The 27,561-nt window shown below is 35.6% G+C and overlaps 4 protein-coding genes and 1 long non-coding RNA gene across 5 annotated transcripts; 4 read left to right on the top strand and 1 right to left on the bottom strand.

Moving 5' to 3' along the window:
- Nucleotides 1–971: 971 nt before the first annotated feature.
- LOC110601716 (cullin-4) lies at nucleotides 972–10,530 on the bottom strand. Its single transcript, XM_021738977.2, has 17 exons — nucleotides 10,119–10,530; nucleotides 9,031–9,146; nucleotides 8,594–8,940; nucleotides 7,619–7,799; nucleotides 7,408–7,530; nucleotides 7,040–7,327; nucleotides 5,303–5,428; nucleotides 5,073–5,174; nucleotides 4,937–4,990; nucleotides 2,996–3,102; nucleotides 2,836–2,896; nucleotides 2,586–2,717; nucleotides 2,322–2,459; nucleotides 2,111–2,191; nucleotides 1,813–1,893; nucleotides 1,627–1,707; nucleotides 972–1,274 (listed from the first exon to the last, which is right to left on the bottom strand). Exons 1-17 carry the CDS (start codon nucleotides 10,450–10,452, stop codon nucleotides 1,161–1,163), a joined length of 2,466 nt encoding a protein of 821 aa, XP_021594669.1. The 5' UTR covers nucleotides 10,453–10,530; the 3' UTR covers nucleotides 972–1,160.
- LOC122721859 lies at nucleotides 2,732–3,104 on the top strand. Its single transcript, XR_006348641.1, has 2 exons — nucleotides 2,732–2,892; nucleotides 2,992–3,104. It is a non-coding gene; the product is annotated as an uncharacterized LOC122721859 (long non-coding RNA).
- An 823-nt stretch (nucleotides 10,531–11,353) lies between the features above and the next one.
- On the top strand, nucleotides 11,354–12,458 carry LOC110602756 (VQ motif-containing protein 10). The gene has a single exon (XM_021740354.2). The coding sequence runs from the start codon at nucleotides 11,692–11,694 to the stop codon at nucleotides 12,052–12,054; it is 363 nt and encodes a 120-aa protein (XP_021596046.1). The 5' UTR covers nucleotides 11,354–11,691; the 3' UTR covers nucleotides 12,055–12,458.
- Nucleotides 12,459–17,451: 4,993 nt separating this feature from the next.
- On the top strand, nucleotides 17,452–19,486 carry LOC110601379 (glucan endo-1,3-beta-glucosidase 11). The gene is made up of 3 exons (XM_021738492.2): nucleotides 17,452–17,839; nucleotides 17,918–18,960; nucleotides 19,291–19,486. Exons 1-3 carry the CDS (start codon nucleotides 17,794–17,796, stop codon nucleotides 19,378–19,380), a joined length of 1,179 nt encoding a protein of 392 aa, XP_021594184.1. The 5' UTR covers nucleotides 17,452–17,793; the 3' UTR covers nucleotides 19,381–19,486.
- A 2,111-nt stretch (nucleotides 19,487–21,597) lies between these two features.
- LOC110600744 (calcyclin-binding protein) lies at nucleotides 21,598–23,955 on the top strand. The gene is made up of 5 exons (XM_021737604.2): nucleotides 21,598–21,945; nucleotides 22,895–23,038; nucleotides 23,150–23,389; nucleotides 23,473–23,532; nucleotides 23,683–23,955. The coding sequence occupies exons 1-5, from the start codon at nucleotides 21,835–21,837 to the stop codon at nucleotides 23,785–23,787; spliced, it is 660 nt and encodes a 219-aa protein (XP_021593296.1). The 5' UTR covers nucleotides 21,598–21,834; the 3' UTR covers nucleotides 23,788–23,955.
- Nucleotides 23,956–27,561: the final 3,606 nt, after the last annotated feature.

The following is a 27,561-nucleotide window of genomic DNA, read 5'->3' as shown; positions in this document are numbered from 1 at the left end:
GGTATTTCAGAGAAACGGAAATGTCGATCAAAATTATAGTGCAGTTACCAAGTCCTATAGAAACAGGAATTCCGACTCTTCTTTATGTTGTCTTCTTTAAAAATCGTTTCTTTTTCCACATTCCAGGAATAGATATGAAATCGGATTACGTGTGATCACTTAGCAACTTATAGACGCGGCACTGACGGCGGCAGGAACCGGCAGTTGATTCGTAACGAAGTATTTCAAATTTTAGTTAAGCTCATTCATTTAAGAAAAAAGTTATTTTCGAGATACTGAAAGTTTTTTATCAAAAGCAAAAATGAATTTATTTTTCTTGAAAATGGTTTTCTTTAAATACATTAGTTTACACTTCAAAAATTTTATTAATATTGCTAGATTTTTTTTTTAAAAAAAAAAATTTAAATCTTTTATGTTGCAACATAAAAAGCTGAGTGTTTTTCTTTGGAAAGGAGCCTAAACCTGAAAAAAACTATCACCATACTCGGTTAAATCCCATTAAGGCCAGCAAAGATTAACAAATTGAAATACTCGATACATTTTAGTTTTCTTCCACCTTATACTCTATAGTCTTGATCCATTTTCCTCGCCTCGAAAGCAATAAAACTTCGTTGTTGGCGTGAAGAAAATATATTTAAAAATAATTTTTGTAAAACATATTTTAAAAATAATATATATTTTCCACTATTTAATAGTAATTATTTTCATAAAAATATTTTTTCTCTTGATAAAAAAAAATATTTTCGTTATCCAATTCTTATGCGTTTGTCTAAAAAGCAAAATCAAATCCTCCCATATGGAATCACCACCCTCCTCTTGGCCGGGGGGGGGGGGGAGGGACCAGGCATCAGCAACGGTAAACATGTCAAAGCCAAGGACTCTCACTTCCATCCAAATTGTACAAATCTCTGACTTCTTTTTTTTCTTTTCAAATAATTTCCCGTTTTTCCCCTTTTAAGCAACTCAAAGTCTACAGCAGGAAAAAGTATGAAAAAGAAGATAAATATGCTTTACAATTAGAGTGTTGACTGCAACAAAATTAAACCACTACAACTTACTGTACATTCATCTGACAGGGACTCAATTGCCTCTCAATGAGGTCTCACATTTCCCCTGCCATTTACAAGCAAATTTTTCCTGTTTAACTGAGGCAAAATGGATCATGCCAGGTAATTGTATATTTGAGGGTTGTTCTTGTCTCGCTCAAGGTACTCCCTGTCAATTAGGCTCTCTATCCTTTTCTTCAAATCAGCTGGCTTGATAGGAAACTTCAGCTGTTCAACATTAAGATGCAAAATTCTTCATCAAAACGAACAATATCATACTGCTTAAAATATGGGGTCAGTCCAGTCAACTGACAGGTTTAGTTCCGACATGGTAGAATTTCCATTCCATAATGGAGAAAGAGGTCAATATACAATCAGCATGCATTTTGATGAGAATTTTGAAATCCAAGGATTTGAACGAGTACAAGATTCAAATTTTTAACATTTAAGATTTTGACTTGGAAGAAGAAAATATACGATTCAAGATTCAACTCAATCATAGAGAATCTTTGGCATTGCATGGCTTGGGTATCACATTGACCCAGTTTATGCGAGACAGATAAAAATGGAATATAATTACCTGTTGGAAGAGTTCAGTAATTAAAAGTGTGTGACTTAGTACTTTCCTCGTCTTCATTATCCGAACAATAGCAGCATCAACCTGTAATATATTTAGCAACATCACACACGGTTCACCAGGCTAATTCTCAACATTTTTTAGAAGAACTTTTAACAGCACACAAGCAGTTATCTTGCAAAGATGAACCTGGTATTGACGATCTTGAAATACTCTCTCGGTGGTGCTTGTGTTCTCCTCTACAGTTTCCTTCATCTGGATTGCGTTGACCTGCATTCATAAATGGAAGTTAGCTTCAACCTCTATATAGGATTGGCAAAACAAAATGCATACAGGTTAACCACAATATTGCCAAGTAATCAACAGAGAGCTGTAACATGGTAAAGCTTTAAGAGAGTAAAGCATTATTTCTTCACTTGTAATATTTAGGAAAGCTTAACACCACCTGGTAGCCACTGTAGATGCCAAAATGAAAAAAATTACACACCTTTATCCGATATAGAGGAGCAGTAAATCCCTCATTGAAAACAAATAAATCATCATCCTCCACATCCCTCCCTTTAGGGATCTGTCAAATACAAATTTAATGATAAAAAGGCCCAGGAAAACTAACATCTACCACCTTATAAGAAAAAGAAATGAGAACTCAAAATGTACAAATTATTGCAATGCAGATGACCGCCACACCACCCACCTACCTTTTGCAAGACACGAACTTTGCCACATGCAAGAGACTGCAAAGTCCGTCTCAGTTCTTTGTCCTCTATGCCAGTAGCATCCTTAATATCTTGAAAACTAAGCTTTTGGGCATCATTAAACAACATCAAAACGACAGTCTGGCACACAACAAATAAAGCCCTGAACAATTAGAATGCGCCCACTTGTGCAGGTCATCGAGAAATCAAAGGTGCAAAAAACAGAAGACCAAGAAAAAGAAATGTGTAGAAGACTATGAAACCAACCTGAAATAGAGATACTGCCAGCTCCTTTTTACCTTTTGGAAATTCAGCTTTCAGCACACAGTGACCCAATGAATTTTGCCACATTAATCGCCTGCCACTATACTTGCTTAAGTAGAACTCTTTGAAAATATCCTGTAGCATGTAGAGAAGTATGGCATCAGGTAATTGTTTATTAAATACTCATAAAAGATTATTTGATTGGAAGTTAAAAAATTCTTTTAAAAAATGCCAATAGGTAACTCTGTGCAACCTGATAGACGTTCAGCTCATGAGGAAGCCTAACATCCATGGGTGGATATGTAGGCCAGTACCTGCACCAAGTCAACCAGCCAAAAATTAAATGTGGGGCCATGTATTGGCTAAAAATACGATGCATACTTGGAATCTAAAAGTTTGGTTTCTATAGGTACCCTGTCGTTAAGACATGGACACTCATCTCAATCCCTGATGGAAGTTTTGTCCTGGCTTGCGATGATTGCTTGAAGGATTCATTTATCTCCTTTGATAGTTCAATATCCTGCGAAAATGTTTACCAAAAGAAGCACTTTATCCTATATGGATATCAAGATGAAGTTACAGTATGGTTGGCATGTGTGTACGTGTTAAAGAGAGAGATATCTAATGGATATTTGTAACAATATGCAGTATTTTCCATTCCAATTGCCTAGTTCTATTCCTCCATACCTGAAAATTGTGGCATATTCAAAAACTAACTTGCCATGGTGTGCTTTTTTCCTATTAAAACAGTCTACTTGTTACAAGTACATGACAACATATTAGAGCGCACAAAAATGCTTTCAAGCGTATATTTTAACCTCTCCTAACAAGCTAAAAATCATGTTTAATACCTATCAATAAAATCGTACAACACACAAAAGGACCCCCCCCTAGAGGGCAACAAAAGGACCTCCTTAGAGGGCAGAAGACTATCTTGGGTTATCCATCCAGCTCTTCTTCAACAAAAAAAGGAAACTTTTTTTACTGCACTCTAAGCATTTTGCCATTTTATCTCAACTTTCTACCAGTTTTCTCCAGAATCAAGTGAATTCATTTCCCTGATGAGCGTAAAGGTTGAGTAATTGGTTTTTATTTTGAATCATTTTTAGGAGTCACATAAATAACGAGAAAACAATAAAGAATGTTTTAGGCTTTAATAAGGATAAATTTAGGCTTTTCCAAGATAATGTTAAGGAAAAAAAATCATGAAACTAAATCTTGAAATTAATTTTCACAAGTATGTTTAGAAACCTAATTTTAAATCAAAGTCTAGATCACTGATAACCCCCCAGACACTCATTTTGGTGGTAATAAGTTTAGTCTTTACTTCCTATTTAGTTATTTTGTTGTAAACTGATTAAACTAATGATGCCCAAGAATAATGGAATTTGATATCCTCATTTGATATTTAAGCTTATTATTTAGTTGTATATCTCAGTTTTAATTCTATCTTCAAATATCTATCAATTTCATCAGCACTGTATCGTTTCAAAAAAATTTTCATGTAGCGACAGGCTGTTATTGTTATTCATAACCAGTATAAGCCTGTTTCCAATACCTGTGCCAGTTACCACGAACACAGCCACAGCTACGATATAAAACCATGCATGCAAATGAATATTCAATTATAAATATGAATTGCATGTTATAAACACGGGCATCATGCTAGAGGAACTTGCTGGGGGTTGACAATAGCCAAATCCAGTACACATGGGGACATGTTATACAATGCATTTTCTTTGAAAAAACAGGGTTACATTTTGCAACCTAAGGGAAACATTCCCGAACTAGGATAAAAAAATATCCCAACTTTATCTGAGTATTTCAGATGCATGGGACCACAAAATGAAAAATTCTTGGGGTTAATGACTAAAAAACAGTGTCCCATTGCATGACTGTGTTATATGAAATTAATGCAGTATGGGAAGATGAAGACCCCAATCCAATTAGGGAATTTAGTTTTGTAAAATTTGTAAGTTTAGTATTTCATTATTTACAGATTTTATTATTACAAAGCTTATTATTATTCCTGTTTAATTTCATATAGTATTCCTAAGGGCTGAATTAGGGTTCTAGAATTCTAATGTGATCTGGATTCCTAATTCTATAAATATGGCTATGTTTTCTATTATTCAATAGACCTTGATATGATTATATGTGAAATAATATAATTGAGAATTGATTCTCATACTATTTAAGGATTTATTCCCTGTGTCTGCGTCTGCCTCTCTCTTTCTGGTGCTATATCAAAAATTTATATTGTGTAGCAATAAACTAACACCTTGGCAGTTTAGGTCTTAAAGGCAATATGGAAAAATCAGTCCCTGAATAAAAATTTATGTTAACATACACACCTTAAACATTCCTTCAAGTTTGTTTGTAAACTGGCTGCCACACTCAGTCTTCAGCTGCAATAGGAATGCAAACTTGTTAATATAATTAATAGAAGAGGATTAAGCAACAGATACAAAAAAAATTTATATCCTTAACCTTTGATATCATAGATTTCTCTGCATCAATAGAGGCACTTTTTCCCAATAGTAGTCTTTTAGCAAGGTCCTTCTTATAAAATGCTTCAAACACATCCTTGCCCTTCATAAACAGCAAAGTAGTTGGCATATACCCCAGCATGATTTTAGTTAGATCACAACTACAAATGATTTAAAAAATCTAGTGCTAGAGTAAACACCTTAAACCTAGTTAAACAGATATAAAGTTACCTGAATAAACCTGAACAACACCAATACTTTATCAAGTGTACCCTCCAACTCCTCTTCAGAAGTCCCCTTATTTCCGGCACGAAGCTTCTCATCCAGAAACTTTGCAATCAACTCTGCCGGTCGGTTCTATTAAAGGGAGGGGAAAAATGAAATTCTTAGCCAGGAAACTCGAGAATAATATCACAGAATCAGCAGTGCCAACTGGCTGACCCAGAAGCATTACCTGATATTGACATCAACTATTTGGATTAACAATTCCTTATACTGCATGCTTTAGACATTGACTAACAGTTGCTCAAATCAACAGTATTTTGGCAAGTAGCAGATAAACTTCTAAGAGCACAAGACATGTGCACGCAAATGATATACAGGTGAAGTAGTAACTTTTCTTTTAAAATTTTTAAATATCAAGAGAATGCATATTATGTTTCTTTCAGGACAAGGAAGGAGGAAAGTTCAATTCCAATTATTCATATAAGGATACAAGCATTTGAATTTTTTTCTGTTGAAGGAATCAAATTCTTCAAAATATGCAAAGGGAACAGCATTAAAAAGGAATACTGCAAATCACAGTTCTTTATGTCAGCAAACGAAAGCAAGGTTACAATCTAACATGTATGCACACAAAATGCACAATTTTCCACAAGGATGTAGAAGCGTGCAAAAGGGATCAGGTTGTAACTAATGTACGGCAGAATCACAAGCTACTAACTTACTTGAATTGATGACTTGCACTCTAAAAATGAAATATCAATCCAGTGAAATTAGTAAATTGTATACAATCTTCATATTATCTACAAACATAAATGACATCCACCAATATTATGGTGATATTTTTGCAAAGATGAGACCCGTTTGGAAGATAAAAAGTGAAGTTAAAACTCCATAGTCCAAGGGCAACATTTAGCAGCTTGTTTAGAGCAGCAATTTCAGTAATCACCTGTTTAGTGGCTATCAAGACTCTTAGCAGTTGTCTGCTCATCAAATTTTTTTTCTGCAACACTTGGAGCATGCAGACATTTTTAAAAAAAAAAAAAAGAATCTAAACACCAGAAAACTGAAGACTATAATTGCTAAATCATCGATTTTTTAGATTTCTCGGAAGTCAAAAAAAGCAAAAACTCCAATTTTGAAAATATTAGACTTAAGCCATCCCCTTTATATTATCCATCAACCAAACTCAAACTTGACCTCTCTCCTTTTCCTGCGCAAATTTAGATTCTAGCAACCTACTTCCAAAGATGTTCATCTACTTTTGGCCTTTTCAAACCTAGATTTTCCAAATGCCTATCACACTATAAGCTGAAACATCAACTTCCAAAGCAATACCTGCAATTCTCATTTTCTTGGATTCCAGCCAACCAAAAAAGCAAGTGTAGACGGCTCTCTCAATTGCTCATTGCATTACTATGTAGTCCAGCAATATGACACTCTTGCCGACAAGGTTACAGGAATATAAACAACTTTGAAAAGGTGACTCACATTAACATTATTCAAGAGTCTGCTTTAACATTAGCTAAGGAAGACTCCATTACAATCAATAACAACAGAATGAATAACTATCCATCATTTAAATCAGATTTTATGTCTAATTCTGACCACTTTAACATGTTTTACCATAAATTATATCATTTGTATCACAAGTTATACAACTCACTTAGATATCCATACTTTTACCATATTGCTAACACAACACTGGAATCAGTGAGAGAAAAACCAAGATATAGGCACACTAACCTGACGAAGATTAATTAGATGTTCAAATGCATCCTTTATAGTATTGCAAAATGCTTCATTCTTAGAAAAGCTTTCTTCCCATATTGTGTCAAGAGAAGCCTTAAATTCTAACAAGCATGAAACCATATCCTTATCTTTTTCTTCATCCATGACAATGCCTTGCCCAGTTCTACGTATGTATGAGCTAAGAGCCTGCCTTAATGACTCAAGGGCATTAACCCTTAAGAACAATGAGTACATTCTCTTAAGATCCTCAATTCTGTGCCCATCCATTAGCATCATGAACCCCTATACATATTAAAGAAACAATAAATGTTTAAAGATGTGAAAATAGCTTGAATATTTGTAGAAGGCAAAAATATGCAGACCTTATCCAGAATTGCAGATATGTGACGTTCAAGAAGCTGTCTTTCTGCAGTTGCTATTAGTGGCTTTCTAGTACTTGCATCAAGATAGAGTAAGCATCTTTCATTTTCTTCTTGCAACCTAATCTGCAAGAATGCATAACCTATGAACTTTTCAAGGAAACATATGCACTAAACAACAGAGCAATGATATAAAAAAGAAAAGAAAAACTACCTCCACATGCTTTAAGTAATCTGGAACATCTGATTGCTGCATGTATTTCATGCCTTCAGCAGCATAAAATTCAGACGTGCAATCCAGAAATGGTCTCTCAAAGCTTTCAGCATAAATTCCTAGAGCAGTAAACATCTTCAATAGATGGTTTAAGAGAGTTCTATCAACTGATTCACCTAACCTGAAATCACAAAGACACTCAAACATTAGATCCAAGATGCAGACAACCATATCACTTTATAATACTCCAAATATTTGTTCCAATCCCCCTGTGCCTAAGTTTGTTAATTGTATCCCCAATCTTGGAGGTAGCGATATGTGACAGCTGCAGCCAATGAATGCTTTATAGCGTTAAATGGACATTATATTGTTGAGAAATGGAGCCTACTGTTATATTATGGACTGTACCCATAATCGCAAATCCAATTTTTTGAGAATTATTTGGTCTTTTTTATATTTTCTCTGGACATATAAATATACAATATTTTCCTAGTGTATTCTGTTTAAAAATTCACATAGGAATAAGAAAAGACGTAGGCAAATTAGTGAACCATGTTAAATCTGTGTATTATTTATTTTTCGTGTTTATTCTTTGATTGTGTGATTGTTTGATTCTTTTCACATCTATAGATTTGAATTACACAAGCAAAATTAATATTTCTCAAAAGTTAGATACATCATGGAATTTAATTTATTAGAACATTTAGTATTTGGTGTTTAACTTCTTTTCTTCAATTTTTGATAATTGTTGAAGTAACATGTATTTTAAGACTTATTACATATTGACTTGGTACATTATATTCGTGTAGTATAGTGCTAATTGCCTACATGAAGAGAACACAATACAAGAGATGGGCTATAACTAACACCAACAACCAAAGTTGGGGATAAAAATGGTAAAATCATAAGGTGGGGTAAAAATTGACACATATTAATATGTTGGATATCTTAGGTTTTAAAACTTTTAGAAAGTACCTTTCCTTCTCAATCATTCTCAAAAGGCCTGTAACAGTTTTGTGCTCAACTTCAGGGGACAATGAAAGATGCTTCCGGAAAAGCTGCAAGCCCATGTCCCACAATGAACGTACATTTGGGGTTTGTTTCACATATGTTCTATCAAGGTACAAGGCTATACCGCGAATCATCAACATTTGGTCACATAGATCCTGCCAGCATCTCTCAACCAGGGATAAGAAAACCACCAAATCTGGGCTTTGTCCAACCAGAGATTGTAATACTGTATGAATATGGGCTTCACATTCTCTTTCAATTCGCTGATAAAGATTACCACCCATCTTATGCAGACAAAGATCATTGACAGCCTAATGGGAAACATTCACATATGAAATGATAATTCACTCACAAAAAAGAAAAAATAAATAATAATAATAACAAAATGCAGGAGGATCCACCTGATAAAGCTTCTCCAAGTCGCAGGAATCTGGTTGCTTCAAGAATATAGCTTTAATAGCCGACTGCAGTCTTCCCCATGTATCCTCCTCAAAATTTGCAGGTAGTGTTGGTTTAGCTACATAAAACATAATTATTATATCCACACATTTATTATTACAAACTTCAAACTCCAGAACTCAATATTCCATGATGCTATTCATAGTGTGCTCTGTTGATCCAATCAGAAAATGAATGTAAAATGAGGGAGCAATATGGGTAGATGTCACAAGAATAATGCATTAACCTGTTACTCTTGAACTATTCAGTACAATACAAGTAGTAATGTTTTAGAAATGCCAAAAAGAAACACTGGATTTCACTACAATTGTGCTTTTACAACAGGCTAAGCACTCGTCAATGTGCATGCAATAGTACTATATTAAATCACTAAATGATGAAAAATAAAAATGCTTCCAATCTAAATTTATTCTTTTTGAAACAGAATTGCCAACCTAAGGCCTACTTAAAACCTACCTGTAAAACATATAATTGTTGGAAGGAAGAAAAGAAACTATAAGGAACTCAAGAAGACACGAGTACAATACAAAATTTGTGTCGCTATATCAGCTCTTTTTTGGCAGCATAGACTTGCCTAGAGCTTTTTCTCTGCTAACACACGTCATTACCCCAGACGGAGCTGGGTGGGCTTAGCTGAGTGCAAGCCATTAGCAATATAAGGATGTGATAGTGATTACCCAGATCCAAAAATGGCAGAGTGTAGCATTTTCCCTTAAATTTGGCAAGGAAATTAAGCTCTGAATACTCAATTAACAGCTCGATTTGCTCGCAATTGAAATCTATTAACCCATCACCCAGATCCCAAAATCCAAGTTTTATGCTCTGCCAACAAATTTACAAAAAATCCACATTGATTCAATCAACTACAAAAACAAATTTATGCCCAAACTATAAACCCAAAAAGGAGGAGAAAAAAATGAAGAGTAAAACCTTTGATGATTCATTAAATCATGAAAAACTCACAGCATGCAATGAACATATTAAATTTATCATCAAAGCCAAGCAGCAATTAAGAAAAAAAAAATTGTACCTTTCACGAGCTTGATGACAAGCTTCTTCGCGGGCTGAGGTGGGGTGGCCTTTTTGCGGGACAAATTAGCGGCGGCGGGAGGAGAGAAGTCTTGGAGCTTGGGATCGTCATCGAGAGTCATTGAAGAGGGGTCGAACACGACGTCGTTATCGGCTGTAGTGCCGGAGCTGAAGTGATGGAGGCCGTTCTTGTTACAGGAATGGTCAAGAGGGGAGCAAGCAGAGACAGCCTGGGACTTGGCCTTCTTCATAGGAGGAAAATTAGAGGTGGCGCTGGCGGAGGAGCTAGAGGGGGTGGCGGTGGCAGTGGCAGAGCGTTTGGTGGGGAGAGACATTAACAAAAAAAGGTGATCTCTTAGGAGGACATTGTATAGAAGTGAAAAAATGAAAAATAAAAAGAGAGAAGGGACGGGAAGATATTTAGAATAAATATAAATAGACAAGCATCAGAGTTTTTATATGGATTATATAATACCTAAGATATAATATAAACTCATATATTTATTTTTTATTAGTATTGAATTATTCATTATTTTTTAAGATAATATTTAATAATATAACTAATTTTAAAAAACTCTAATAAATATGAACTATATAATAAAAAATTAATATAAATAGAGAATATAATTTTTAAATTATGTAAAAAAATTTAAAAATTATTTTAATTATATAGATTATAGATGGGGTGTATAAATTTATGGTCAAATTTGATGGAGAGGCTTACAAGTCAATATCTAAAGCACGAAATACAATTTTTAGAATTTTTTTAATTATCCATTTAGCATAAGTAAAAAATTTAAATAAATATTTACAAAATTTATGGACCTTCATATGAGGCAGCAATTGGACATCAGCCTAAAATGTGCAAGATGGTGTGTGTGATGAATCAGTTTGGGCTGGCCTTCACGCACAAGTCCAGGTCTCGACTTGTTTATTTAGGCTGATTTAAAGTTCTCCAAGCCTTGGTCTAGCCATTTCAAAGCCCAGCCTGCAATATGGAAGGTCACCCATCATTGGCAGGCAGCTTATTATAAAAAAAGAAGTTTACATAAACCTAAAATAATTACAAACATTTATTATCAAATCTTAAAATTTATAATAAAAAAATATTTAGTTATGATGAATGATAATCTTTATAAATATTTACAAGTAATATTTTTAAATTTTAAATTTGTATATTTTAATATTTGTAACTATTATAATAATATATTGTTTTATAAACTATAATTAATTAATAATAATAAAATTTTATTTCTCATCTAAACACCAAGAACGACTCAATGATTTTCAACCTGCGAGCTTTGACTGAGACTTCTTCATGCTGTTGGTCCTTCAAGACTGCCGATTAATAGTCAACCTGTCTTTCAAACTTCAATCCACCTCCGGACAAAACCTAACCTTTTCGTTTTGGGTCCCAATTTCTCCCCTCTCCCTCAGATCTCCTCCTCTATAAAAGCAACCACATGAACTCATTGACCACAAAAGTTTCAAGCTTTCTAATGCTCACTGCACAATCCATTAATTACAGAATCTAACCCAGTTCAAACGCTTAGCTTCAAGTCAGTCTGATCTTCATGGCTAATGCAAGCAAGGGACAGGTGAAAGTGGTGATCATTGACACTCAATATATTGTAACTGATCCTTTGAGCTTCAAGTCTGTGGTTCAGAGTCTTACTGGCAAAGATTCTTGCGTTTCTTGGATAGAAGAGAGCTCGTTCACAGGTGGAAACAGGAAAACAGAAGCCGATACCAGTGGTAGTTTTGAAAGTTCAGATAGTGATGCTGCTAATGGTGCTGGTGGCGGCGGCGGCAGCAGTGATGCTGCTGACTGGATATTGTCAAAAGGGTTTTCGTTTAAAGACTTGGATGGAATGATTCTGGAGCTGCCTCCAGTGGAGGAGTGGTACCAGTTATGGACTCAGAATAATTTACTTTAATATTTTTGTAGCTACAAATAATTCACAATGGGTTAATTTCATTTTTTGAATTATTATATAGGAACATATATATGAGGTTACGGAATTTAATTTAATTTTTTATTTTTAATTATATTATTGTCTTGATGTATCTTGATTAAATATATATTTTTTATGGTTCTAAATTTTGATGAGATGTAAGAAAAAAAAAAGACTAATTATCCAAAATGAATATTGTGGGATGTTTGTTGTGGCACCATGGCAGATAGAGTTTACCTTTCATGAGCTGAGATAGGGGATAGAGACACGGAGATAAATGGTTTGATTTAAGGTTTAAAAACTGTAATTTATTTTTTGATATAGTAATTTCGTTATATTTTATTATAATTTTTATAATTGAATGATATAGATTTTATATTTTTATACTATTATTGTTATAACAATTACTACGCAAGAAAAGAAAATAAAATAAAAAAGTGGAGGCAAATCTCATAATTTGGAGACAACGTGGGAAGTTGATACCCTAGTATATTTGACTGGTGGAAGTTAAAGCCTCTACTATCTCGCTGGAGCTGCATGTTCCACCATAGGAATTTTTAGCTTGTAATAAATTTTAAATATAAATAATTGGGTATTATTTATTTATTTTTTAAATCGAGTTTAAATAAATTTATTCTATCAAATTATATATTTATTTTATTATTTTAGTGCTGCACCATTGTACAAAATCAATACCATTGGTCCTCCGACCGTGCAATTTGGATTTATTGAAATAAATTTGCTAATTACTATATGCATTTACCTGAGATACTATATAATATTTGATATTTTAATTAATGTAAATATTTAAATCAATTAAAATAAATTTATTATAAATAATTTGTCATTTTTTAATATTGCTCTTTAATTAATTATTATAGTTAACGTGAGGCTTAAAGTATTCATGAATTTTTGCTTTGTAAATTTGCTTGTTGCTTGTCGAGGCACAGATAAAAAGAAGAAAGATCATCGAGCTTCTTTTAAAAAAAAAAAAAAAAAAAAAAAAAAAAAGAAGAAGAAGAAGAAATAGCATCAAGAGGAATGCGGGATTACACAGGGCGCCTGTCGACGGCCCATTAAAGCTCCTTCGAATCGCTGACAGAGAGGGACTTTTCCAATTGGGCCCCAAACAGTGGCAGTTGGACTTTCAACCAGCATACATACCACTTGTAAGAGGACAATTTTTTTAAATGAGTTTATCATGAATTATATATATATATTAAAAATTAATTTTATTATTTTATTTAAAAAAAAAATTTCTTCCAAATATAAAAATAAAAATTTTATTAAATTTAATTGTCAAAATTAATTTTACTTCCCATCATCAAAAGAAAGTAAACTTATATTTCAAAATAGATAGAATATAATTAATAATTAGTATTTGTCCCTCTCCCTTTTAGTCCTGCGTCTATCCCTGAGTGTGGGAATCTCACTCGGCATTCTGATCCTCTTCCATCATCTGGCGTTTCAGTAATTCATCTCTCAATCATAAAAGAAGACACAACCCATTCTCAATGGCCATCCAATATTAGCCGCAGGTAAACCTATGTGTTAACTCATTTTTTAAAAACTTAATTATAATTATTTTCAGCTTATTAAATTCAAATTAAAATTTATTTGTATCGATTGGCAAGAGATAAAATTATCCCAACAATTCTTTCATATTTGAGTATCAATATCCCAATTTCATTAAGATATCAGTGTTGAAAATCTCATCACAATATTCATTAATATTCATCTTTCTTTTTGTTTTTCTTTTTGTCAACTCCTCTTTTATTTATAATTCCTTTATATATAGTAATAAATTATATTAAAGATTGTATTTTTTTCAAAAAATTGAAGATTATATTTTTTTTAAAAAAAATTACAAAGAAAATTATTCACATTGAAATAAGGAATAGAAGACATTTTCTTGCAGAACTTATAATTGGCAAAGTTAAAGGTCTTTCATTTCAGTGTTTAAACATTGTATATATGTGGGACATTGACCTTATCTCTGTGAAATGACATGACACAAGTTTGTCTTTTTGGCTAGCTGGTTTCACATACCATGGAATTCAGACACTAAAAAGTAACCAATAACCATGCTTGCTTTTCATTTCTTACCCAACTGGCTTATCTTATCATCCATGCTTCATAATTCCTTTCTTCCCTCTCTTTCTCACTCACACATCACAAATAGAAGAAGCTTTCAATGGTTTCCAACATGGGCAAAGCCCTTTGGGAAAAAAAAAAAAGGATAATTAATGATTAAGACATTTTAGAACCAAAACATTAGGGCCTAGAAATTATTAGAATCCCATGAAAAGAAGCATGGCTTTGAGCAAACATATACACATAGGCATCAATGTCAATTAATCAAACACCTTTCGTGCATTGCACTTGCACTCCCTCTGTCGCACCTCTCATGCATACACATGATCATGCTCATCTCACTTTACTCCCCTGTGCCCTTTTTCTTCCATCATCATGCATTCATATGCTTCCTTTTTAACACTGAAATGCATGCCTTTAACAAAAGCGTTTTTCTTTATGGTCTCTCTTTCTCCCATATGCATATGCGCTCAAATCCCTTTGGTGGTTGTGGTTCCATATTTCCTCTCATTTGTTTAACATTGACCAGCTAAGAAAAGACATGGCTGCTACCATATACTTCAATTCTGATTCATCAATGCAATATATATTTGAAGATAATCAATAAAAGATCCCTCTTTTTCATTTCTTTACTTTTCTAGCCCCCCATTTTTAGGATTTGTTTTGAAGCTCATAAAAATCATTAAAGTACTTAATCTTACTATAGATACAGTATTCATACCCATGTCGACTGTCCATGTCTTTCTTCTTCTCTCTCTCTTTTCTTTAAAGAAAATTCTCATAATCTAAAGTGGGATGCTTTATTTTTATTTTTTCCTTTTTATCTCTTTTACTACTGAGAGATCACATTCATTGGTGAGGGTGATGCAACATGTCCCTATTGGAAATCAGTGACGCGCCCATTAAGTCAACTACAGAAATCAACCCTCTCCGTTGATTTGAATTTAATATGTATATGTATATAAAATTTATCTCTCAAAGGGATGAGATGAGATAACATATCATGAGCCAACTGATAATATATATATATATATATATATATATATAATGAGACTGTAAACCTACCGAAATATCAATGTTATTGGATAATTAGAATTTGCTTCAAATGACAATGTCACAGAATGGCAAAATCTATGAATTCGCTATATATTGAGAAAAGGAAAAAATTTAACAAATGATTGATTTATTAACACTATATATATATAAAGTGTCGGAAGTTGATGGATGAAACTCAAAGATTCGAAGTATTTATGGCTAAACATAAATAAAATAAAATTTAATTGGAATAAAGTGGCTGAAATAATACTCGCTCGAATTTTTTTTAAAAAAATATGTTTATATATAGTTTTATTAACCATTATGAAAAAGTACACGTCATAAGCAGCTATTATTACAGTAAAAAATATGTGAGTTAGGTCTATTATTTTTGTGTAGCTGATACAAAAATGGAAGTAGATCTTTTAGAATATACGTCCAACCTAATTTTTTGGAATAGTCATTTAATTCGATCACCTGAAATAGTCGTCTTATTTGATTTACTGGAGTAGTCGTTCGATTTGGAGTGGTCGTCCAATTTAAAAAAGTAGTTTGACCTAATCTATTAGAGTGATCGTCCGACTTGGAAGGATCATCTAATTTGATCTATTGGAGTGGTCATCTGACTTGGATGATCATTCAATTTGAAGTGGTCATTCTTCCTAAAAGGTCAATCTTTCAGAAAAATCATTCGATCATATTTGACCTGCACTATTTTACTATCGTGTTACCCACTTATAGTATTTGAATTAATCTATTAAATATTTAAATTTTTATAAAAAAACTGTTGAATACTTAAGCGTATTACAGTTAAAAAAATAAAGATAAATTAATCATTAAAAAGTCATAATTATACGATCAATTTTGCCGATAATGTTCTAAATTAATTTTTATATAATCATAAAGTATGTAGTTAGAGAAATATTTATCCATTTCAAACGGATAGCATCGTGTGAACTCCTATATGATAAAAAGGTAGTTCATTGCTGACTCCTTACATTGCCAAGATAGTTTGAGTCTTACTCAATATTCCTCGAAACATATAGGCCACGACTTGAAAGAATCAGAAAGCTCAACCTGGCAAAAATATGGATCAAATCAAGTTCCAATATTGTCGTCTCCTTCAAAAAGCTAATTAAGTACTACGTATTGCAAAGGTTATCCACCCATGAAGTTTCTTATTATCCTGGAAAAATCTAACAATTAATTAATGAATTATGTTAGTTTATTTTCTTCTCAGGTCAAGTAATGTTAATTGAGATTCAAATTCAAATGATTACGTTAAGAACTTTAATTTCTTGTTGGGTAATGAGTTTAATTCCATTTTTTGCATGTGGGTTAATAGAAGTTCCAATTTGACTGCAAAAGTTCGAAATACAAAGAAAAAAAAAGAAAAATGGGTCCCAGAAAATCCTCTTGTCTGAATAATGAACAAAGTGTACAAAGTGGTTTCTTGCATCAGCATTAAGAAAACTGGAAAAAGAGGAAGAAAGGGAAAGAAAAGAAGAGTCATAAGATAAGGATACTTACGTCTCAATGTCTCATCAAAATTAAAAATAAAATAAAATAGAATAAAATTCAATTCCCAGCTAGCTAATAAGCCTATTTCTATTCCTTATCCACTTACCAAACGTAACTTTTCAAGGTGGATCTGATCGAGTTTCATTGATCAACTACGTAAGTTATCATCTTTGAATTTTTTTCTGGCTTTTCTCCACCACCAAATACCAACCTTGCTCATCTCACCTTGTTAATTTAATCTCTTCCTTCAAAGTATTTATCTAATGATCGGTATTTTAGAAACTCGATAAATATCAATAATTTACTTTATTAATGCAAAAACAGATCGATATCAAATTAATATAACACCAGAAGAATAATGAAGAGTCTAATATCAAAATATAGTTAAAACGGCACTAGTGTTTGTGCAGTAACTAAGCCATTAAATAGAATTTGTTTCTCTTTAAAAAGGTCATTAATTACTAATATTCAAATCATGATCATCAACGTTAACATCTTATCCATTGTAATTCTCTTTCTACATTTTATAATTAATTAAAAGCTATGATCATTAGGGATATAAATATTGTTCTTTTGACATAAAAGCAGAGCAGTAATATTCCTTAAAGCATTAGAACCAGTAGACATAAAATAAAATTAAATGAGATGAATATATGGTAATTATTGCTATAAATATTCACCACTAAAGGCACCAAATTTCAGGATCCTCCAAATCCATCCTTTGGACTTTGCTTTTGCTTGAAGAAAGAAGCAGGGGGTGTTTTGGTCATAAGAAATTTGGGAGTTGGAAAGAGACAAGCCATAAGGGCAAAGGCAATCCATCCTGTGAAATATAAAAAAAGACGGAAAATTAGAGGAATAGCCATTTAAAACTTGTTAAGAGGTAAGAGCCAAAGGCAGCATTGGCAAGGAATAAGCTGAAACTTCTCTACTCCAAAAAATATTCAAACAAGCAAAGAAAAGAATTCTCACTTCCCTTCACCCTCGTTTTCCTCTCTCTCTATATCTCTTCCCCTCCCCTCCTCTCTCACTTTGGAATTCCTAAGTCTCTCTCTCTTCTCAATCAGCAGGATGGCTATGGTTCATTTTTTTCTTCTATTTTCTCTGGCTTTCTCAGGTACCATTTTCATCTTTTCTACAGTTTTATGATGCATTTTTCATGTCTAAGTCCTTTTTCCTGCTGAATGTATCGCAGATGGTGTTCTTCAGAGAGTTGCATCTCTTGGCATCAACTATGGGCAGGTGGCCAACAATTTGCCAGCACCAGAGCAAGTTCTCGAACTCTTAACCTCCCTTAAGCTCACAAAAGCAAGAATCTACGACACCAATCCTCAAGTTCTAAAAGCATTTGCCCACTCCAACGTTGAGCTTATTGTCACTGTAGAAAACCAAATGCTACCTGTTTTGATGGACCCTCAACAAGCCTTTCAATGGGTTAGTACCCAAATCAGGCCATATTATCCGGCCACAAGAATCACCGGAATCGCCGTAGGAAACGAGGTATTCACCGATGATGACACATCATTATTAGCATATCTAGTTCCAGCCATAGTCAGCATTCATGGGGCACTAGTTCAATTAGGCATAAACAACATTCAAGTCTCAACACCAAATTCTTTAGCTGTACTAGCCCAGTCATTCCCTCCTTCAGCAGGTAGTTTCAAAAGTGAAGTCTCAGGAGCCATGTCACAATATTTGCAATTTTTGTCAAGCACTAAGTCACCATTTTGGATCAATGCATACCCATATTTTGCTTATAAGGATGACCCTAACAGGGTTTCCTTGGACTACGTTCTTTTTAACCCTAACTCAGGCATGATTGACCCCTACACCAAGCTTCACTATGACAATATGCTGTATGCTCAAGTAGATGCTATTATTTTCGCCATGGCTAGATTGGGTTACAATGGAATTGAGATTAGGGTATCAGAGACTGGGTGGCCATCAAAAGGAGACCCAGATGAAATTGGTGCAACCATTGAAAATGCAGCAGCCTACAACAGAAATTTGCTGAGAAGGCAATTGGAGAATGAAGGGACGCCTTTGAGGCCTAACATGAGGCTAGAAGTTTATCTGTTTGCTTTGTTCAACGAAGATATGAAGCCTGGACCAACATCAGAGAGAAACTATGGTCTCTATCAACCTGATTGTACCATGGCTTACAATGTGGGGCTCTCTGCCCTTTCAGGTTCTTCAGCTTCATCAGCTTCCATTTCTCTCACTTCGTCTGCCACTAAGGTAAAGCCATAGGTTTCCATATTATTCTAATTCGAAACTATTCCTTATCAATCTTTCAGGTTAATACAATTTACACATACAAAACAAAAGTGTATATACATGTAGCAGTGGGGGGCCTATATTGGGGAAGAAAATAATGTATGCCATTCACCCATTGAGCAATTTGTATAAATAAATTATTTTTTTTCCTTTTATTTTTCTTTTTATTTTTGTAATATGTATTGAATGCTAATAAAAGTAACCTGCTTTTGATGAGAAATAGTCTAATTTTCTTTTCTCTATTTTTCTTTTTCTTTTTTCTTTCCTTAAATGGAATTCACCGTGGAACAGGCTTCAAACAAGGATTATGATCAAAGCTTGGTGTTCTGGATGTTTGTGTATTTGCTGACCTTCCAAGTTTTTATGAGAAGACCATTTTAAGGAATTATTGGAGTCCAAATGTGTATATATATTCTTGTTTTATATATCTTGCATTATGGTAAGAAACGTTAGGTTGATCTTTGATTTCCATTTTGCTTTTTGCTTTTTTTTTTCTTTTTTTATTAGATTAACTACACTCTCAAAATAAAATTCGGATTAAACTTTTAAAAAATAAAAAGATGTTAAAAACCATCACCAAAATATAAGAAATTAATTTATCAATTATAAAATAAATACGACTAAATATCCATTAAAAAATTAAAAAAAATTGATAAGAGATCCCATAACTAAACTTAAAGAATGAGCGTCAAGGTAACCATATATTTCTTTAAAGAAATGTGGGCAATTTCTATGATTACACTACCATATCATCGTCAACATGCTTCAGCAATGAATCTCAATTTTCAGTCTCTCCATCAAGAAAATTTATTTGTGCAAGAAGTTGTAGAAATTTGTTAATTTCGCATGATCATCAACTTAATTACTTTGTCCTTATAAATTGTAGCAACTATATATCTTTGTTATATATGATATCTTAAGGTGGCAAAGAAAGGCACCTCTCTCTCTTTCTCTCTCTGCCTTTGGACGTGGAATCCACAACTGTACCTTCAGTATACAAATATTTTCTCAAGTTAGCCTTTTCTTTCTTCTCTCCGAAATATATATATAATGCACAAGAAATTAATTAAATGTAGAATGCTTTGTTAGTTATTCTTTAAAAAAATAATTAATAAAATTGGGCGGCTCAGCTTTATTCGTTTGGCTGATAATAGGGTGATATCTTTTTAGCAAAGTAGCTTTTGGCTTGTTATCTCTCTTTCACTTTGTGTGTCTGAAGAAGTATAGAGAGATGATGAAGGAGACAATGCATGCTCACCATTAGTTCAACCTGATGACAATGGTCTCACTGTTCCACATCAGCCAACGTGGTGCACATGCACCCATCCATTTCTATGGATTCCCACCACCACGTACTTTTTTTTTTTCATTCATTCTTTTTTTTTTATATATATATATATATAATAATTAATTTAAATTATTTAAACAATTGAATATTGATGTTTTTGTAAATTGTAAATTTGGATGAAACTGTGGAAGAACGATCTCACATGCAAATAAGATTCACCACCATTAAATTAAATAGTTACATTCATTTATATAGATTTTAATTAATTATATTAATTGAATATAAACAATTATTAAAAGAATTATCATATGAAACTGAATTTATATTAGGTTCATTCTGTAATTTGCTTTTGGTGAGCATCTAAAAATAAAAGAAGCTTAATTTGTCTGTTTGTATTTGAACCATTAAAGCTAACAACATATTGAGGCCCTATTGAACATGTCCACAAAGCAGCACGTGCAGTTGCCTATGGTGATCTCACACTGTTTACCCTACTTCATACATCTTAATCAACATTTTATCATCACCCTATGTTGCTTTCTGCATTAATAGGATCGCCAAATTCCTGTTCCACTATTTGCTTTTTGCCCTTTGGAATATCACATGCATCATCTCTCACCGAAATTTTCCACGTATTCTCTCCATTTCGCATTTATATATATTTATAAATTATATAGACTGAATTTATATATATTTATAAATTATAAAATAAAATTAAAATTTATGTAAAAATTATAGATCCTAATATAGATTGCAATAATTATTCATTTAATAAAATATATAAAAGGATGTAAGCATGTTGAGATTGTTCCCGGTGGATGTGACTTGTCACATTTGGAAGTGTCTTTGAATTTGCACTGTTCCGAATTGTGATCCTCTCGTACGATTCTATCAGCAATTCAATTATGTGTTTTATCATGGGAGCTTCTTTTTCCATTTTCTTCTCTACGTGGCACTTCATTATTCAACTCAATTATAACTTATTTTCTTTTTTTTTAAAAAATATTATCATATTTTTAATTTGATAATGAATAACGCCTTACTCTGAAAATAAGGAAGGAAATAATGAGATTATTAAAAAATATTTATAATGATAATTTTATTTGTACTTAAATTATATATATATATATGTCATAATTCTAAATAAAATTCTACAAAAAAATCATTTAAGTAGTAATAAATATTGTAAATAACTTATAAATGGAGCATTAGGATAAGGAAATGCCAACTTGGGCCAACAAAGTGAAAGCCCAAATCAAAATCTTTTGGGCTGCTAGTGAGTAATGACTCCATATTTTCAAGAGCTCTCCGGATTGCTTTCTCATCCAAACGCTCTAGAAGCTTCTTTCTCAAAAGCCCTAGCATCAATTTAGCGTCAAAGAGATTTGATTTCTGTTCTTTTCAAATCCCCGATTTGCCCAATCAATTACTTTTGTAGCCTTTTCCGCACAAGGCACTTGCAGCAGTGTGGGTTTCCTTCTCATTCGCAGATAATAATCTTATTCCCTTTCTTTCTTGTTTTTCATTTGTACGGAAAAGAAGGGAAAATGGCAGACGAATTGGCGTTGGATTTGGATGAGCTAAGGCAGCTGCAGAAGTTAGCTAAGAGGCCAAGAGTCCTCTCGCTCATCTCCTCTGAAATAAAGAATTGGGAGAAGGTTTTTTATGTGTTTTTTTTTTTTTGCTTAGTTGGTGATTTTTATTCTTGATGATGTCTTTGAAGCTAATTGAGATGCTTTAGTGAAAATGTTTTTAATCTAAAATTGGAAATTCTTCCATGCTTGGATTGAAGTGTGAGTTCTTTAGACTTGCTACTGTTGTTGCGTATGATATTTGTGGATTAGCATAGTAGTGTTTGGATTATTGTTGCTGTCATTTTCGTGGTATGAAGATGGTTTCCCTTTCAGGTGGCTATTATGGTGGAATTTTATTATCCCTTTCCCATTATATTTGGCTTTATAGCTACTCTTCTATCCTTTCAACTTTGGGTAGTGGTTTCCTATCCTAGGAACTTAATTAAACTCACTAGGATCTTTCGTTTGCCATGATTGGCAGATGCCATTTTTCTTGATGGATGGTTGTATTGGAATTTTCTGGTGATGACTGTATCAATATTGAAAGTTAGAATTTCATAGTGACATATAATGCTCCCCATTCCTTAAGAGCAATGCAAACGAATAGCATCCGGGGAAGCTGATCAACGATGAATTTCAAGTAAACTAATAGCCATGGATTCTTGTATACTGAGTGATCAATATGACCTCTTTTCAGTGTAATGTTTTGCTTAATCAGCCATTTTTGCTTGTGTTTTATTTTAAAAAATGCTTACAGTTTCTTTAGATTGTTTAGCAACGCTACCCTCTGTCGTCTTCTTTTTCTTTTTTTCTGAAAATTTTCCCTCTCTGTCCCTTGGCATTCGGATAAACATTGAATTTTTGTGTTTTTTCCCTATCGTATCTAACAGAGAAGTGTTTATAGGTTTCCAAGTTGTTATTCTTTTATTAGTATCAAACAGCCTATGCTTCAACCAATCTTAGGTCATTGATACCTTTGGAGGTCCAATATTTTGTTTCAACCACTAAATGGCTATTTGTTTCCCATTTTTAGCTGTTGAATGAACCTGTTTCCACGTCCGTGCCTGCTCCAACACCAACTCCAATTTCAACTGGAGTTAAGGTGCCTTCTACCCCTGCTTTGAATTATGTTACACTAGGATCTTTCAGTTGGGATCAGGATAGTGACAAAGTCAAGGTAATTAATTTTACTAACAAGCAAAGAATTTGTTGTAAGATATATTTTGAATTTCAGGCATACTCATTACCTGATATTTATCTTGTTTGGTCCCCTTTCTTCTGTATGCAGATATACCTCTCTCTGGAGGGTGTTGAGCATGAAAAAATAGAGGCAGACTTCAAGCCAATGTCATTGGACGTCAAATTCCATAATGTCCAAGGAAAGAACTACCGATGTGCCATGCCAAAATTGAACAAAGAGATTGTCCCAGAGAAATGTAAAGTATTAGTTAAGCCTACCAGGGTCGTCATCACTTTGTTTAAAGCTTCAAAGGGGAACTGGTTAGACTTGCACTTCAAAGACGACAAGGTAAGGATTCTGAATGGTTCTGATTAATTGATAATTTTTCTTTTTAAAGTTGACTAATTATGTTCTCTTCACTTCTTTTGCAGGTGAAGCCCAATCTAGATAAGGAGCGAGATCCCATGGCCGGAATTATGGACTTAATGAAGGTAGAGTTTCATTTATAGTTAGGTGCACCAGCTTTGGGCATGCATGCTGTATATGACATAATACAATGTGATGGTACTAACTGTGCATTTGCTGAAAAATACATATCCATTATTTTTAATGAATTTGTGTTGGTTGTGAACAACTTACAGAATATGTATGAAGAAGGGGATGATGAAACAAAACGAACCATTGCACAAGCATGGTCTGATGCAAGAGCAGGCAAAGCAGCTGATCCATTGCAGGGCTATCGCTGATTAAATTGGAATTCATCTAAAAGCTTGGATATCATTTTGATAGATGTTAATGTTCTCATGGTTTTGGTGCTATCTTAAGCATGATGTCATAAAAGTGTTTCAGCTTGTAGAAAGATTGTTCGCAATGCTTTTTCCCTAGAATGTTATGATGTAGATTTGCTCTTCTAACTTTCATCTCTAATCACCATGGTTTGTGTACGTTCTCTTCATATCCGTTGAGAACCCACACGGACGAGAATTTATTCATAAAAGATCGGCCTGCAGATATATGGCCTCCAACAACACCTGAAGCATCGGCGTGGGGGACACGGTTTTATATCCAGTAAAGGAGAACATCACAGAGGAGGCATAAAGAAGCAAATCATGAAGAGCAGTTTTAGTAATAACAACCCAGGAAACCAAAGGGTTGTAAAAGGATTCAAGGCTGTAGATTAAAGCATAGATCCATGGAACAATGGGCTTGTAGTCTGGGTAGCATAGCTCTTAAAGAACGGGAGCAACTCAGCGGTGGGCGTAGTGACATGTGTCACGTTCCTTGCTAGAAGACCCAATGATTTCGTCTCTCCAAGGCCACGTGCGGCACTTAGACCACTCTTCTGGGCTAAGTCAGCCTTCTCATCAGCAGCAGTTCACCTATAGGAGGTTGAATTCAGCAGAGTGCTCAGCACCCTTGGAAGCAATTGGCCAATGAAAACAAGTAACAAGCAAAAAAGGAAGTAAAGTGATTGCTGAAGATTGAAAAGGGAAGCTTGCTTTGTATTGCTATAAGAAGAGAATTACAAGAGCACTCTTTACAGTACACACTCACTCACAATTCACTTTCACAATCTGTACAAATCAAGCAGGGGGAGGGGGTATTTATAGTGTTCCCCCACCTCCTCATCTAATGGCTGAGATAATTCAAGAAAATAAGAAAAATTCTTGACCGTTGGATCAGCTGGACCAATAAGAGGCTGCCACTTGGTCTTTCTGTCTAGAAACTGGGAGAATTGCCTAGACTGCTCCAGGAGGTTCCAGAATTCTCTGGAGAACTCTCCAAGCTTCTGCCATTTTCTCCTGGTTGGCCTGCCAGGGGTGTAGGGCGTGTTGGGACATGGTCTGCGCATCTTTCCCCCGTACCTTGAGCGCTCAGTGAGGTCACAGGCCTGTGGGCTGCCGTTCCTGCCACGTTCGCTGGCCAGCCATGCAGTCTGGCGCTCGTTGGCCAACTGGGGAGGTCTGCCTGCCTTGCCGAGATTCCACGGGCCAGCAATCCTTCTGCCCAAGCCAACTCCGCGAGTTGTGCCTTCCTGCGGCAACCAGCTCTGCCAAGCATCTAAGTTCTCCCTTGGCAGGCCTACAGGTCATGCAGTCTCCCTCTTTGGTAGGCCTACGGCTTTCCCAAGCTTTTCCGTGATTGGCCTACGAGTCTTCCCAACTCGTTCACGGTTGGCCTACGGGTTAAGCCGGTTTATCCTTGGTAGGCCTATGGGGCATCCGAGCTGCCTGTTGCCAGGCCAGCTACTGCTGGCTAATTTTGCCCAGCAGATTTTTCACCCGCCTATCAGTTCCGCCTAGCAGGCCTTCCACCCTGCCAGCCAATCCATCCGTAGGCCTACTGGCCAATCCGAGTTGGGCAACCCACATCCGATTTTGGCAACTCAGCCCGTCAAGGCTTCACCAGCCAATTTCCAGCATATATCGCCCCTGATGATGGCTAGTTGGCCCATTCAGCCTGTTGGACTTGGGGGAGCTCTTTGGGTCAGTAACATTCTCCTCCAGCTAATGTGGCGACGCCCTCGTCGCCCCTTGCCAGTAGGCTAGCACCTCATCCTCGTTCTCCCATAAGTTGAGCTCATGCTCCCAAGTTGCTTCGGTATCGGACAGGCCCTTCCATCGTACCAAGTACTCCTTGTAGCTTGGATGGTTGGCTCTCCTTGGCACTACCCGATGAGACACAATTTCCTTCACTTGGTTAGCATAGCTCTTGCCAACAGCAGCTGGTGCCCGGTGAGATACCCCTCTACTCGGCTCACCCTCATCCTTATGGAAAGGTTTCAGCATGCTCACATGGAACACAAGATGAGCTTCAATATGTTCAGGCAATTTTACTCGATATGCCACATTTCCAACCCGTTTTTCAATTGGGAAGGGGCCCTCGTACCTCCGAAGAAGACCTTTATGGACTTTCCCATAATTCCTCAGCAAAGGGGGAAGGAGTTTGACCATCACCAGGTCTCCCTCCTTAAACTCCACATGCCTCTTTGATGCATCAGCCCATTTCTTCATCTTCTTCGATGCCTTGCTAAGGTATTCTTTAGCAATTTCTCTTTTCTCCTGCCATCCCTTAGCCATCTTGTATGCACCTGGGCTCCTCCCTCCATAGCTTGTGGCAACTGTGTGAGGGGTGAGAGGTTGTCTCCCCGTGGCAATTTCGAACGGGCTAGCTCCAGTGGCTTCAGATTTTTGCAGATTATAGGAGAATTGAGCTACATCAAGGAGCTGCACCCAGCCCTTCTGATTGGCACTAACAAAGTGCCTCAAATACATCTCCAGCAGGGCATTGACTCTTTCCGTCTGCCCGTCGGTTTGTGGATGGAAAGAGGTGGAAAAGTTCAGCTCCGTGCCCAGTAGTTTGAACAACTCGGTCCAAAATTTCCCTGTGAACCGTATGTCACGGTCACTCACAATCGACCGAGGTATGCCCCAATACTTTACAACATGTTTAAAGAACAACCGGGCAGCATCTTCAGCATTAAACTTATCAGGGACAGGGATAAAGGTGGCATACTTGCTAAACCTGTCCACAACCACCATAATATTTCCACATCCCTCCACCTTAGGGAGCCCTACAATGAAGTCCATGGAAATTGACTCCCACGGCTTTTCTGGAATGGGCAGGGGCTCCAGCAGTCCAGCGGGCTTCCTCTGCTCGCCCTTGTCTTGCTGGCACACCAGACAAGTTCTCACATAGGCCTCCACATCATGCTTCAGCCGAGGCCAAGAGTAGGCTCGCTCCACCAATGCCCTGGTGCGGTTTATACCAGGGTGTCCAGCCCATAGAGAGTCATGACACTCTCTAATGATATCCTTGCGCAAGTCTCCCCAGTCAGGAACATATAGACAGCCTGATTCTGTCTTAAGCAGCTCCCCATCAATGACATACTTCGCACCCTGCCAAGCCGAGCCCAATCCAGCAACTCCTGCGAGTACTTATCATGCTTCATGCCCTCTTTTATCCGCTCCTCCAGCGGTAATGTAGGCACGCTTGTGGCTGCCAGTTCCGCCTTCCTGGATAGAGCATCAGCCACAAGATTCGCACGGCCTGGCTTGTACTCCATCGTGAAGTCGAACTCTCCCAGAAAGGCTTGCCATCGGGCTTGCTTTGGTGTCAGCTTCTTCTGGGTCAGAAAATAGCTGGTAGCTACATTGTCTGTCCTCACCACAAATTTAGATCCCAGAAGATAATGCCTCCACGTCCTTAAGCAGTGCACTACATCGGTCATTTCTTTTTCTTGGACCGTATAGCGCCTCTCGGTGTCGTTTAGCTTCCGGCTTTCATACGCAACTGGGTGGTCTTCTTGCATTAGCACCCCGCCTATGGCATAGTCAGAGGCATCAATTTGGACTTCGAATGGTTTGGAGAAATCGGGCAGGGCAAGCACTGGTTCTTCCACCATGGCATGCTTCAGTGCTTCAAAAGCCCTTTGACACCTATCATCCCAATCCCACTGGTTGTTCTTCTTCAGTAGATCAGTTAGTGGGGCAGCAATGGAAGAGTAGCCTTTAATGAAT

The sequence above is a fragment of the Manihot esculenta genome, chromosome 15 (genome assembly GCF_001659605.2).
Source record: "Manihot esculenta cultivar AM560-2 chromosome 15, M.esculenta_v8, whole genome shotgun sequence".
Lineage (NCBI taxonomy): Eukaryota > Viridiplantae > Streptophyta > Magnoliopsida > Malpighiales > Euphorbiaceae > Manihot > Manihot esculenta.
Note: the sequence above shows the minus strand (reverse complement) of the source record. Positions and strands in the feature narration are given on the sequence as shown.

Excerpts from the sequence above, each read along its gene's own strand:
- LOC110601716 (XM_021738977.2), bottom strand. The coding sequence starts at position 10,452 with ATGTCTCTCCCCACCAAACGCTCTGCCACTGCCACCGCCACCCCCTCT. Across the intron at positions 7,531-7,618 it reads ATTACTTAAAGCATGTGGAG|ATTAGGTTGCAAGAAGAAAA; the intron begins GTAGTTTTTCTT and ends GCATTCTTGCAG. Across the intron at positions 1,275-1,626 it reads TTACTGAACTCTTCCAACAG|CTGAAGTTTCCTATCAAGCC; the intron begins GTAATTATATTC and ends AATGTTGAACAG.
- LOC110602756 (XM_021740354.2), top strand. The coding sequence starts at position 11,692 with ATGGCTAATGCAAGCAAGGGACAGGTGAAAGTGGTGATCATTGACACT.
- LOC110601379 (XM_021738492.2), top strand. The coding sequence starts at position 17,794 with ATGGCTATGGTTCATTTTTTTCTTCTATTTTCTCTGGCTTTCTCAG. Across the intron at positions 17,840-17,917 it reads ATTTTCTCTGGCTTTCTCAG|ATGGTGTTCTTCAGAGAGTT; the intron begins GTACCATTTTCA and ends AATGTATCGCAG. Across the intron at positions 18,961-19,290 it reads TCACTTCGTCTGCCACTAAG|GCTTCAAACAAGGATTATGA; the intron begins GTAAAGCCATAG and ends ACCGTGGAACAG.
- LOC110600744 (XM_021737604.2), top strand. The coding sequence starts at position 21,835 with ATGGCAGACGAATTGGCGTTGGATTTGGATGAGCTAAGGCAGCTGCAG. Across the intron at positions 21,946-22,894 it reads AAATAAAGAATTGGGAGAAG|CTGTTGAATGAACCTGTTTC; the intron begins GTTTTTTATGTG and ends TCCCATTTTTAG. Across the intron at positions 23,390-23,472 it reads TGCACTTCAAAGACGACAAG|GTGAAGCCCAATCTAGATAA; the intron begins GTAAGGATTCTG and ends CTTCTTTTGCAG.